This window comes from Phyllobates terribilis, unplaced genomic scaffold (genome assembly GCF_046119375.1).
Source record: "Phyllobates terribilis strain yellow unplaced genomic scaffold, ASM4611937v1 Scaffold_625__1_contigs__length_943254, whole genome shotgun sequence".
Classification (NCBI taxonomy): Eukaryota; Metazoa; Chordata; class Amphibia; order Anura; family Dendrobatidae; genus Phyllobates; species Phyllobates terribilis.
In genome coordinates, this window is record NW_027363385.1 from 932,516 (window position 1) to 943,255 (window position 10,740).

Genomic DNA, 10,740 nt, shown 5'->3' on the forward strand with positions numbered 1-10,740 from the left:
GGTCCAACGAAGATCCCATGAACAAAACAATCACATTGTAAAATTATCTACACTGCTCAAAAAAATAAAGGGAGCACTTAAACAACAGAATATGACTCCCAAGTAAATCAAACTTCTGTTAAATCAAACTGTCCACTTAGGAAGCAACACTGATTGACAATCAATTTCACATGCTGTTGTGCAAATGGAATAGAAAATAGATGGAACTTATTGCCAATTATCAAGACACCCTCAATAAAGGAGCGGTCCTACAGGTGGGGACCACTGACCACATCTCAGTACCAATGCTTTCTGGCTGATGTTTTGGTCACTTTTGAATGTTGGTTGTGCTTTCACACTCGTGGTAGCATGAGACGGACTCTACAACCCACAGAAGTTGCTCAGGTCGTGCAGCTCATCCAGGATGGCACATCAATGCGAGCTGTGGCAAGAAGGTTTGCTGTGTCTGTCAGCGTAGTGTCCAGAGGCTGGAGGCGCTAGCAGGAGACAGGCCAGTACACCAGGAGACATGGAGGGGGCCGTAGGAGGGCAACAACCCAGCAGCAAGGCCGCTACCTCCACCTTTGTGCAAGGAGGAACAGGAGGAGCACTGCCAGAGCCCTGCAAAATGACCTCCAGCAGGCCACAGATGGGAATGTGTCTGCACAAACGGTTAGAAACCGACTCCATGAGGGTGGTATGAGGGCCGGACGTCCACAGATGGGGGTTGTGCTCACAGCCCAACACCGTGCTGGACGCTTGGCATTTGCCACAGAACACCAGGATTGGCAAAGTCGCCACTGGCGCCCTGTGCTCTTCACAGATGAAAGCAGGTTCACACTGAGCACATGTGACAGACGTGACAGAGTCTGGAGATGCCATGGAGAGTGATCTGCTGCCTGCAACATACTTCAGCATGACCGGTTTGGCAGTGGGTCAGTAATGGTGTGGGGTGGCATTTCTTTGGAGGGCTGCGCAGCCCTCCATGTGCTCGCCAGAGGTAGCCTGACTGCCATTAGGTACCGAGATGAGATCCTCAGACCCCTTGTGAGACCATATGCTGGTGCGGTTGGCCCTGGGTTCCAGGAGACCATCCGCAACCTCATCAGGAGCATGCCCAGGCGTTGTAGGGAGGTCATACAGGCACGTGGAGGCCACACACAATACTCAGCCTCATCAGGAGCATGCCCAGGCATAGTAGGGAGGTCATACAGGCACGTGGAGGCCACACACAACATTCAGCCTCATCAGGAGCATGCCCAGGCGTTGTAGGGAGGTCATACAGGCACGTGGAGGCCACACACAATACTCAGCCTCATCAGGAGCATGCCCAGGCGTTGTAGGGAGGTCATACAGGCACGTGGAGGCCACACACAATACTCAGCCTCATCAGGAGCATGCCCAGGCATAGTAGGGAGGTCATACAGGCACGTGGAGGCCACACACAATACTCAGCCTCATCAGGAGCATGCCCAGGCATAGTAGGGAGGTCATACAGGCACGTGGAGGCCACACACAATACTCAGCCTCATCAGGAGCATGCCCAGGCGTTGTAGGGAGGTCATACAGGCACGTGGAGGCCCCACACAATACTCAGCCTCATCAGGAGCATGCCCAGGCGTTGTAGGGAGGTCATACAGGCACGTGGAGGCCACACACAATACTCAGCCTCATCAGGAGCATGCCCAGGCGGTGTAGGGAGGTCATACAGGCACGTGGAGGCCACACACAATACTCAGCCTCATCAGGAGCATGCCCAGGCGTTGTAGGGAGGTCATACAGGCACGTGGAGGCCACACACAATACTGAGCCTCATCAGGAGCATGCCCAGGCGGTGTAGGGAGGTCATACAGGCACGTGGAGGCCACACACAATACTCAGCCTCATCAGGAGCATGCCCAGGCGTTGTAGGGAGGTCATACAGGCACGTGGAGGCCACACACAATACTCAGCCTCATCAGGAGCATGCCCGGGCGTTGTAGGGAGGTCATACAGGCACGTGGAGGCCACACACAATACTCAGCCTCATCAGGAGCATGCCCAGGCGGTGTAGGGAGGTCATACAGGCACATGGAGGCCACACACAATACTCAGCCTCATCAGGAGCATGCCCAGGCGTTGTAGAGAGGTCATGCAGGCACGTGGAGGCCACACACAATACTGAGCCTCATCAGGAGCATGCCCAGGCGTTGTAGGGAGGTCATACAGGCACGTGGAGGCCACACACAATACTGAGCCTCATCAGGAGCATGCCCAGGCGTTGTAGGGAGGTCATACAGGCACGTGGAGGCCACACACAATACTCAGCCTCATCAGGAGCATGTCCAGGCGTTGTAGGGAGGTCATACAGGCACGTGGAGGCCACACACAATACTCAGCCTCATCAGGAGCATGCCCAGGCGTTGTAGGGAGGTCATACAGGCACGGGGAGGCCACACACAATACTCAGCCTCATCAGGAGCATGCCCAGGCGGTGTAGGGAGGTCATACAGGCACGTGGAGGCCACACACAATACTCAGCCTCATCAGGAGCATGTCCAGACATTGTAGGGAGGTCATACAGGCACGTGGAGGCCACACACAATACTGAGCCTCATCAGGAGCATGCCCAGGCGGTGTAGGGAGGTCATACAGGCACGTGGAGGCCACACACAATACTCAGCCTCATCAGGAGCATGCCCAGGCGTTGTAGGGAGGTCATACAGGCACGTGGAGGCCACACACAATACTCAGCCTCATCAGGAGCATGCCCGGGCGTTGTAGGGAGGTCATACAGGCACGTGGAGGCCACACACAATACTCAGCCTCATCAGGAGCATGCCCAGGTGGTGTAGGGAGGTCATACAGGCACATGGAGGCCACACACAATACTCAGCCTCATCAGGAGCATGCCCAGGCGTTGTAGAGAGGTCATACAGGCACGTGGAGGCCACACACAATACTGAGCCTCATCAGGAGCATGCCCAGGCATTGTAGGGAGGTCATACAGGCACGTGGAGGCCACACACAATACTGAGCCTCATCAGGAGCATGCCCAGGCGTTGTAGGGAGGTCATACAGGCACGTGGAGGCCACACACAATACTCAGCCTCATCAGGAGCATGTCCAGGCGTTGTAGGGAGGTCATACAGGCACATGGAGGCCACACACAATACTCAGCCTCATCAGGAGCATGCCCAGGCGTTGTAGGGAGGTCATACAGGCACGTGGAGGCCACACACAATACTCAGCCTCATCAGGAGCATGCCCAGGCGTTGTAGGGAGGTCATACAGGCACGGGGAGGCCACACACAATACTCAGCCTCATCAGGAGCATGCCCAGGCGGTGTAGGGAGGTCATACAGGCACATGGAGGCCACACACAATACTCAGCCTCATTGTGACTTGTTTTAAGGACATTACATCACAGTTGGATCAGCCTGTAGTGTGTTTTTCCTCTTTAATTTTGGGGGTGACTCCAAATCCAGGCCTCCATTGGTTAATAAATGTGATTTCCGTTGATGATTTTTGTGTGATTTTGTTGTCAGCACATTCAGCTTTCTACAGAACAAAGTATTCAATGAGAAGATTTCATTCATTCAGATCTAGGATGTGGTATTTCAGGGGTCCCTTTATTTTTTGAGCAGTGTATATATCTAAATATCTATCTATATATCTATTTTCTATCTATCTATAAATCTATCCATGTATCTATTATCTATCTACAGTTGTGCTCAAAAGTTTACAGACACCGGCAGAATTTTTCCTTTCTTGACCTTATTTGAGAGAATATGAATGATAACAAAAAACCTTTTCCTCCCCTCATGGTTATTGGTTGGGTGAAGCCATTTATTGTCAAACTACTGTGTTTTCTCTTTTTAAATATTAATGACAACCAAAAACATCCAAATAACCCTGATCAAAAGTTCACATACCCTGGTGATTTTGGCCTGATAACATGCACAGAATTTGACACAAATGGGTTTGAATGGCTACTAAAGGTAACATCCTCACCTGTGACCTGTTTGCTTGTAATCAGTGTGTGTGAATAAAAGCTGAGTGAGTTTCTGGGATCCAGACAGATTCTTGCATCTTTCATCCAGTCACTGACGTTTCTGGATTGAGAGTAGAGATGAGCGGTGTTCGACTAGAACTGTTCGCCAATCTCAAATTCGAGCTGTTTTGGGCGGTGTTCGAGTCGCTCCAGGAACGCGAACGATTTGCAAAAAATTTGGCTGTTCGAGGTTATGTTCGATAACTGTTCCTGCACCAAAAGCGTGTCCTGCGTGTCTGGCGCTATTTAGAGCACCAATCATGCAGGGATTGTCTGCCACTCACTGTAATGCCACAGCCATGGTGGTTGTGGCATTACAGTGGTTGCCCAAATCGATGGGAACAGTGCCAACAGTGAAACAAGAAAAGCCGGCAATTCAGCAGCGGCATACACCAGTACCCGACAATTTAAAACAGAAATAATAGAGCATCACACATAGATTAGATAGATAGAAACATGTCAGTCACATATATAAGAAGTACTGTGACAGTGTTGGTTACTGTACTTGTCATTTAGTGTTAAAGGATTTAAAAAATATATATATTAGTGTTTTCATGCACCGTCTCTTTAAAAAAGCCGGCCGGCAATTCAACAGCCGCATACACCGGTACCTGACAATTTAGAACAGAAAGAATAGAGCATGACACATAGATTAGATAGATAGAAACATGTCAGTCACATATATAATAAGTACAGTGATAGTGTTGATTACTGTACTTGTCATTTAGTGTTAAAATAAAGGATTTATTTTAAAAAAAATTGTCGTGGGGTTCCCCGTAATTTTAGTCTCTAGCGGAGGTTAAGCAGATGGCTGGGGCAGATGTTTGAAGCCTGGGAAGGGGGTAATACCCATTGAGCTTCCCAGGCTACTAATATCAGCCCCCAGCTGAATACCTAGCCTTTAGTAGCTATTAAAATGGGGGACCCCCAAAAAAATGACATGGAGTCCCCCCTATTTTAATAGCTAGCAAAGGCTAGTCAGACAGCTGGGGGCTGATATTAATAGCCCAGGAAGGGTGCCATGAATATTGGCCCCCTCCCAGGCTAGAAACACCAGCCGTCAGCCGCCCCAGAAATGGCGCATCCATAGGATGCGCCAATTCTGGCACTTAGCCTCGCTCTTCCCACTGCCCTGTAGCGGTGGCAGTGGGGTAATAGGGCTGGGGTTGCTGTCAGTTTATAATGCCAGCTGACATCAAGCCCAGGTTAGTAATGGAGAGGCGTCTATAAGATACCCCCATTACTAACCCCATAGTCAAAGTTAAAAAAAAATACAAACACCCAGAATAAAGTCCTTTAATTGAAATAAACACACAATTCTTTATTGTTCTAAATTAAACCATCCTTACCATCACGCCCATTCCAGCTGAAGCCAATGTCTTCTGCAATAAAAGTAAAATAATAAACCAACCTCACCCTTACCTTTCCAGCCGAAAGCTGCCATCCAGCTTGCCATGCCGCAGACACTGAGAAGCGCAGGCATGCTTGCGCTCCTCAGTGTCTCGCTTTGATGGCATCCAGATGAGCCGAGTTCATGTCCAATGAACTCAGCTCACCTCATGCACGTCACTGACAGCGTGGGAAAATTCTCCTGCGCTCAGCGCTTGAGCAGGAGAATTCTCCCACGCTGGGATGGCATTGAGATGACAGGCTGGATGGCAGCTGAGCCCTGCCATCCAGCATGCCATCCTTCATAGACACTGCAGAGCGCAGGCAATTCTCCCACGCTGTCAGTGACGTGCATGAGGTGAGCTGAGTTCATTGGACAGGAGCTCACCTCGTGCACATCACTGACAGCATGGGAAAATTCTCCTGCGCTCAGCGCTTCAGCAGGAGAATTCTCCTACGCTGGGATGGCATTGAGATGACAGGCTGGATGGCAGCTGAGCGCTGCCATCCAGCATGCCATACTTCATAGACACTGCAGAGCGCAGGCATGCTTGCGCTCTGCAGTGTCTCTGAAGGATGACAAGCTGGATGGCAGCGCTCAGCTGTGATTCAGCCTGTCATCTCAATGCCATCCCAGCGTGGGAGAATTCTCCTGCTCAAGCACTGGGCGCAGGAGAATTCTCCCACGCTGTCAGTGACGTGCATGAGGTGAGCTGAGTTCATTGGACATGACCTCGGCTCATCTTTATGCCGTCACAGCGAGACACTGAGGAGCACAAGCATGCCTGCACTTCTCAGTGTCTGCGGCATGGCAAGCTGGATGGCAGATTTCGGCTGCGATCCAGCCTGTCATGTGAATGTAGCAGAGCTGAAGCTGTTGTGGGAACCATGGAAAGGTAAGGATGATGTTGCTTCATTATTTTACTTTTATTGCAGAAGACATTGGCTTCAGCTGGAATGGGCATGATGGTAAGTATGGTTTGATTTAGAACAATAAAGAATTGTGTGTTTATTTCAATTAAAGGACTTTATTCTGGGTGTTTGTGTTTTTTTTTTAACTTTGACTATGGGGTTAGTAATGGGGGTGTCTTATAGACGCCTCTCCATTACTAACCTGGGCTTGATGTCAGCTGGCATTATAAGCTGACATCAACCCCAGCCCTATTACCCCCTGCCACCGCTACAGGGCAGTGGGAAGAGCGAGGCTAAGTGCCAGGCGCATCCTATGGATGCGCCATTTCTGGGGCGGCTGAGGGCTGGTGTTTCTAGCCTGGGAGGGGGCCAATATTCATGGCACCCTTCCTGGGCTATTAATATCAGCCCCCAGCTGTCTACCTAGCCTTTGCTAGCTATTAAAAGAGGGGGGACCCCACATCATTTTTTTGGGGATCCCCCATTTTAATAGCTAGTAAAGGCTATGTATTCAGCTGGGGGCTGATATTAGTGGCCTGGGAAGCTCCGTGGGTATTACCCCCTTACCAGGCTTCAAACATCTGGCCCAGCTGTCTGCTTACCCTCCGCTAGAGACTAAAATTACGGGGAACCCCACGCCAATTTTTTTTTTATTAAGTCCTTTATTTTAATACTAAATGACAAGTACAGTAACCAACACTGTCACTGTACTTCTTATATATGTGACTGACATGTTTCTATCTATCTAATCTATGTGTGATGCTCTATTCTTTCTGTTATAAATTGTCGGGTACAGATGCTGAATTGCCGGCCGGCTTTTTTAAAGAGACGGTACATGAAAACACTATTATTTTTTTTAATTAATCCTTTAACACTAAATGACAAGTACAGTAAGCAACACTGTCACTGTACTTCTTATATATGTGACTGACATGTTTCTATCTATCTAATCTATGTGTGATGCTTTATTCTCTCTGTTCTAAATTGTCAGGTACCGGTGTATGCCGCTGCTGAATTGCCAGCCGGCTTTTTTAAAGAGAGTGTCTTCTGAGCAGTTTGTCAGCTTTTTGACACCTTTGAAGGTGTTTTCTATGTGTTTCTATGTGTTTTTGTTTGCCTGCCATTGGTTTTAACAGTGTTCGACTTTGTTCGACGAACAGTTCCACGAACATCCCGGTGTTCGATGAACCGAACCGAACCCGAACACTACGGGGGTGGCTCATCACTTATTGAGAGTCTTGAGGAAAGCAAAAGAATTGTCAAAGGATTTACGGGAAAAGGTAGTTGAACTGTATAACACAGGAAAGGGATACAAAATAATATCCAAGGAATTGATAGTGCCAGTCAGCAGCATTCAAACTGTGATTAACAAATGAAAAATCAGGGGCTCTGTAAAAACCAAACCACGGTCAGGTAGACCAACAAAAATTTCGGCCACAACTGCCAGGAAAATTGTTCGGGATGCCAAGAAAAACACACAAATAACATCAGCTGAAATTGAGGACTCTCCGAAATCTAGCGGTGTGGCTGTTTCAAGATGCACAATAGGTCAACAAGGCCTATGATGTAAGGAACACCAATCCTTCTGTAAAATACGTAGGTGGATCGCTGATGTTTTGGGGATGTGTTAGCTACAAAGGCACAGAAAACTTGGTAAAAGTTGCAGGAAAGATGAATGCAGCACGTTATCAGCAAATACTGGAGGAAAATTTACACTCATCAGCCTGAAGTTACGCATGGGACGTACTTAGACTGTTAGGTGTCGGGCATTTGCTGGATTCAAAATGGGTCCAGAACCTTCTGTGGTTTCCCATTCTGGTCCAGCCAGGGCTGATGCTGCACAGCGTTGTCATCAGTCCCGACGCTTAGCTGGTCCACAAGATGTACAGGTTGTCTCTTGAGTATTTGTGCCTAGCAGCATGAAGCATAGGTTGCGGAGGGAGACAGGGCTGCTAAAGCCTAAGTCCAGGATCCTCTGTATTGAGCATGCCCGTGACTTGGCGGACCGTGATTGGTGGTTTGGGAGTCAGCTGATCCGGTGACCTGGCATCGCCCGATTGGTCGCGGGTGACGTTACCAATGGTGCGATGGCGGGCAGGGCTTAATCTTTAAAAAGCCCGCCCACAAACATGGTGGCGCGCTCTGATCATTGAGCAGTGACGGTGTTGTGTGGACACTTGGTCTCTTGGGCTCCACGTGTGCTTTAGTTTCTGCATTTTTGGAAATGTGGAGACTCCTGGTTGGGTTTCCTTCGTGTGTGTTACCTGCAGCAGTAGGCCTCTGAGACCGGCAGGCGTCCACTTACTTTATATCAACTACCCGTGTTACTATCCTTAAATTTTTGCACCAATGCTACTCTATGAAGCTGAATTCTCTGCCATCTAAGTGTAGCTGAGCATAAAAGCAGGTTGAGCTCTTGCATGTGGTATCAGGGCTCCCAGCACAGCAGACCTACATGGCTCCCTCACCCACCTTGTCTTAATTTGAAGTTAAATTCAAAGCTGTAAATGCTGGCAAGACCCTGATACCTCATGCATGGCCCAGACCCTGATACCTCATGCATGGCCCATGGCTGATTGCTGTTGTGCCATTATAAAATCTGTACTGTGGGTCAATTGAGGCCACTTTCCTGGTGTCTAATTTGATCTGTTTTGGCAGCTTTTGGGCCCATTTGAAGGTGTTGTGTATGTGTTTGGTTTTGCCTCCCATTGGATCCAATGGGGTTTGGATATGTTCGACAAATAATTTGGCAAATATTGCAAATTCGGCTATCAGGAATCGAACCGAATATTGAAATGTTCACTCATCTCTTATTGTGGCGATCGGTGAGATATGCAGTTATTAATCCAGTGTGATCATGGTGACCAGTTATTTGTGCTCTCTGCACAGGGAAGAAGAACGTCATTGTGGTGATAGATGACCTGGATGACAGCAATGAAAGCCAAAAAAAACTAATCCTAGAGAATCATCTGAGTATCAGAGAACAGGCCCAAGATCTTTTCCTTATCAGCAACAAAGAGAAGTCATCATATGAACAGAACCGTCAAACAATGGAGAGGGCACAAGTAGAGCGGAAACTTCAGCTGCTGCGAGACTTTGTATCGAAGTTGAACACCGGTATTATAGTCACATTAATCTATTACCTTTGGGGAATATCCATAATCAGATTACAAAATATTACCATCAGCATTTATTTAACTTCTGTTAATTTGCTTCTGCAGAACAACAAGTCCACATCGATGAATCCTGTGTTCTTGGAAAAGGTGGCTTTGGGACAGTCTACAAGGGGTCATTTAACGGCACAACTGCTGCAATTAAAAAAGTCATCTGTGACGAAAACATGAGAAAACACATACTGCTTGAAGTGGTAGTAACCATGTAAGCCAGCGGTGGGGAACCTCAGGCCTATAGCCCTCAATGACCTTTTACCCGGCCCCCGGCCAGATTCCTGGGGACTGTAGTGCTTGGGCTGGCAGCTGTATTATGATATTCGCCGGCCCATTCATTTCTTCTTGCTCTGTGAGCACAGACATGCAGTGTTCACTACTCAGCACTGACGCGCGTGCAACGAAAGGTTACGTCCTGACACCAGCGCCACTATCAGGACGTACTTTGTGGACGGAGTTAGTGCACAATTTATAAGGTTACTGAAGGATGGTATAAATATCCAAATGGCCCATGGCCGAAAAAAGATTCCCCACCCTTGATGTAAGTGATGTGATCTGTCAAGGAGCCATGAGTGTAGAAGAAACCAGTGCTGAACTCTGGTGCTTAAGGTCTGCCAATAGAAGTGACTTGCGGGGCAACGCGACAGGTACATGCAAATAATACGTTTTTATTTTTTTAACCTAACGTTCTGGTCGGAAGAGACAGTTTTAGAAAAGATGAGGCCTCGGGCAAAGTTATAAGTGTGGCACCAAATGCTGCTATACTGTACAAACCTACATTCACATTTAGTTAATTCAGAAGAAGGTCTTTCTGTGATCTTCAAAGATCATGGAAAGCATCTCTGCTCCGGACAGTGCTCTCCTCCTCTCTTGGCATCTTTGGCTCTTCTGCATTAATTAGGCCGCAAAATGTCATCACATCACCTAAAAACGGCATTACACTTTTCTCTCTGACATCATGGGGTTGCATTATGACACGTCAGTTGTTGCGCCCCCGGGGCCGTGGGGTACTCGGCAGCCGGGCCCTCAGATGCTTGGGGGATATCACGTTGGCTGGCCCGGTCGATGGCCCAGGGCGGACAACTGAAAAGAGGGGAATGTATATTGGGATAATAGGTTTGTAAATGATCGTGACGCCACCTGTGGTGTCTGGTGAGAATCATCAGCGATGCGGCAGTCCACTGAGGCCGGTGTTAAGGCAGCTTGCGTGGTATAGCTCCCCACAGGTGGAGCAGGGCCTCAGGGCAGTGGGGATGTAAG

At 48.5% G+C, this 10,740-nt stretch overlaps 1 protein-coding gene across 3 annotated transcripts in view; it reads left to right on the plus strand.

Annotated features, from left to right (window-relative positions):
* LOC141233756 (uncharacterized) overlaps nt 1-9,710 on the plus strand; it is a 132,452-nt gene extending 122,742 nt beyond the window's left edge. For all 3 annotated transcript variants that reach the window (XM_073667947.1, XM_073667948.1, XM_073667950.1), the window contains 2 exons: nt 9,203-9,430; nt 9,535-9,710. In XM_073667947.1, the coding sequence (XP_073524048.1) occupies nt 9,203-9,430; nt 9,535-9,695 (389 nt within the window). In that variant the 3' untranslated portion in view covers nt 9,696-9,710. The remainder of the gene's footprint in view (nt 1-9,202; nt 9,431-9,534) is intronic.
* Nucleotides 9,711-10,740: the final 1,030 nt, after the last annotated feature.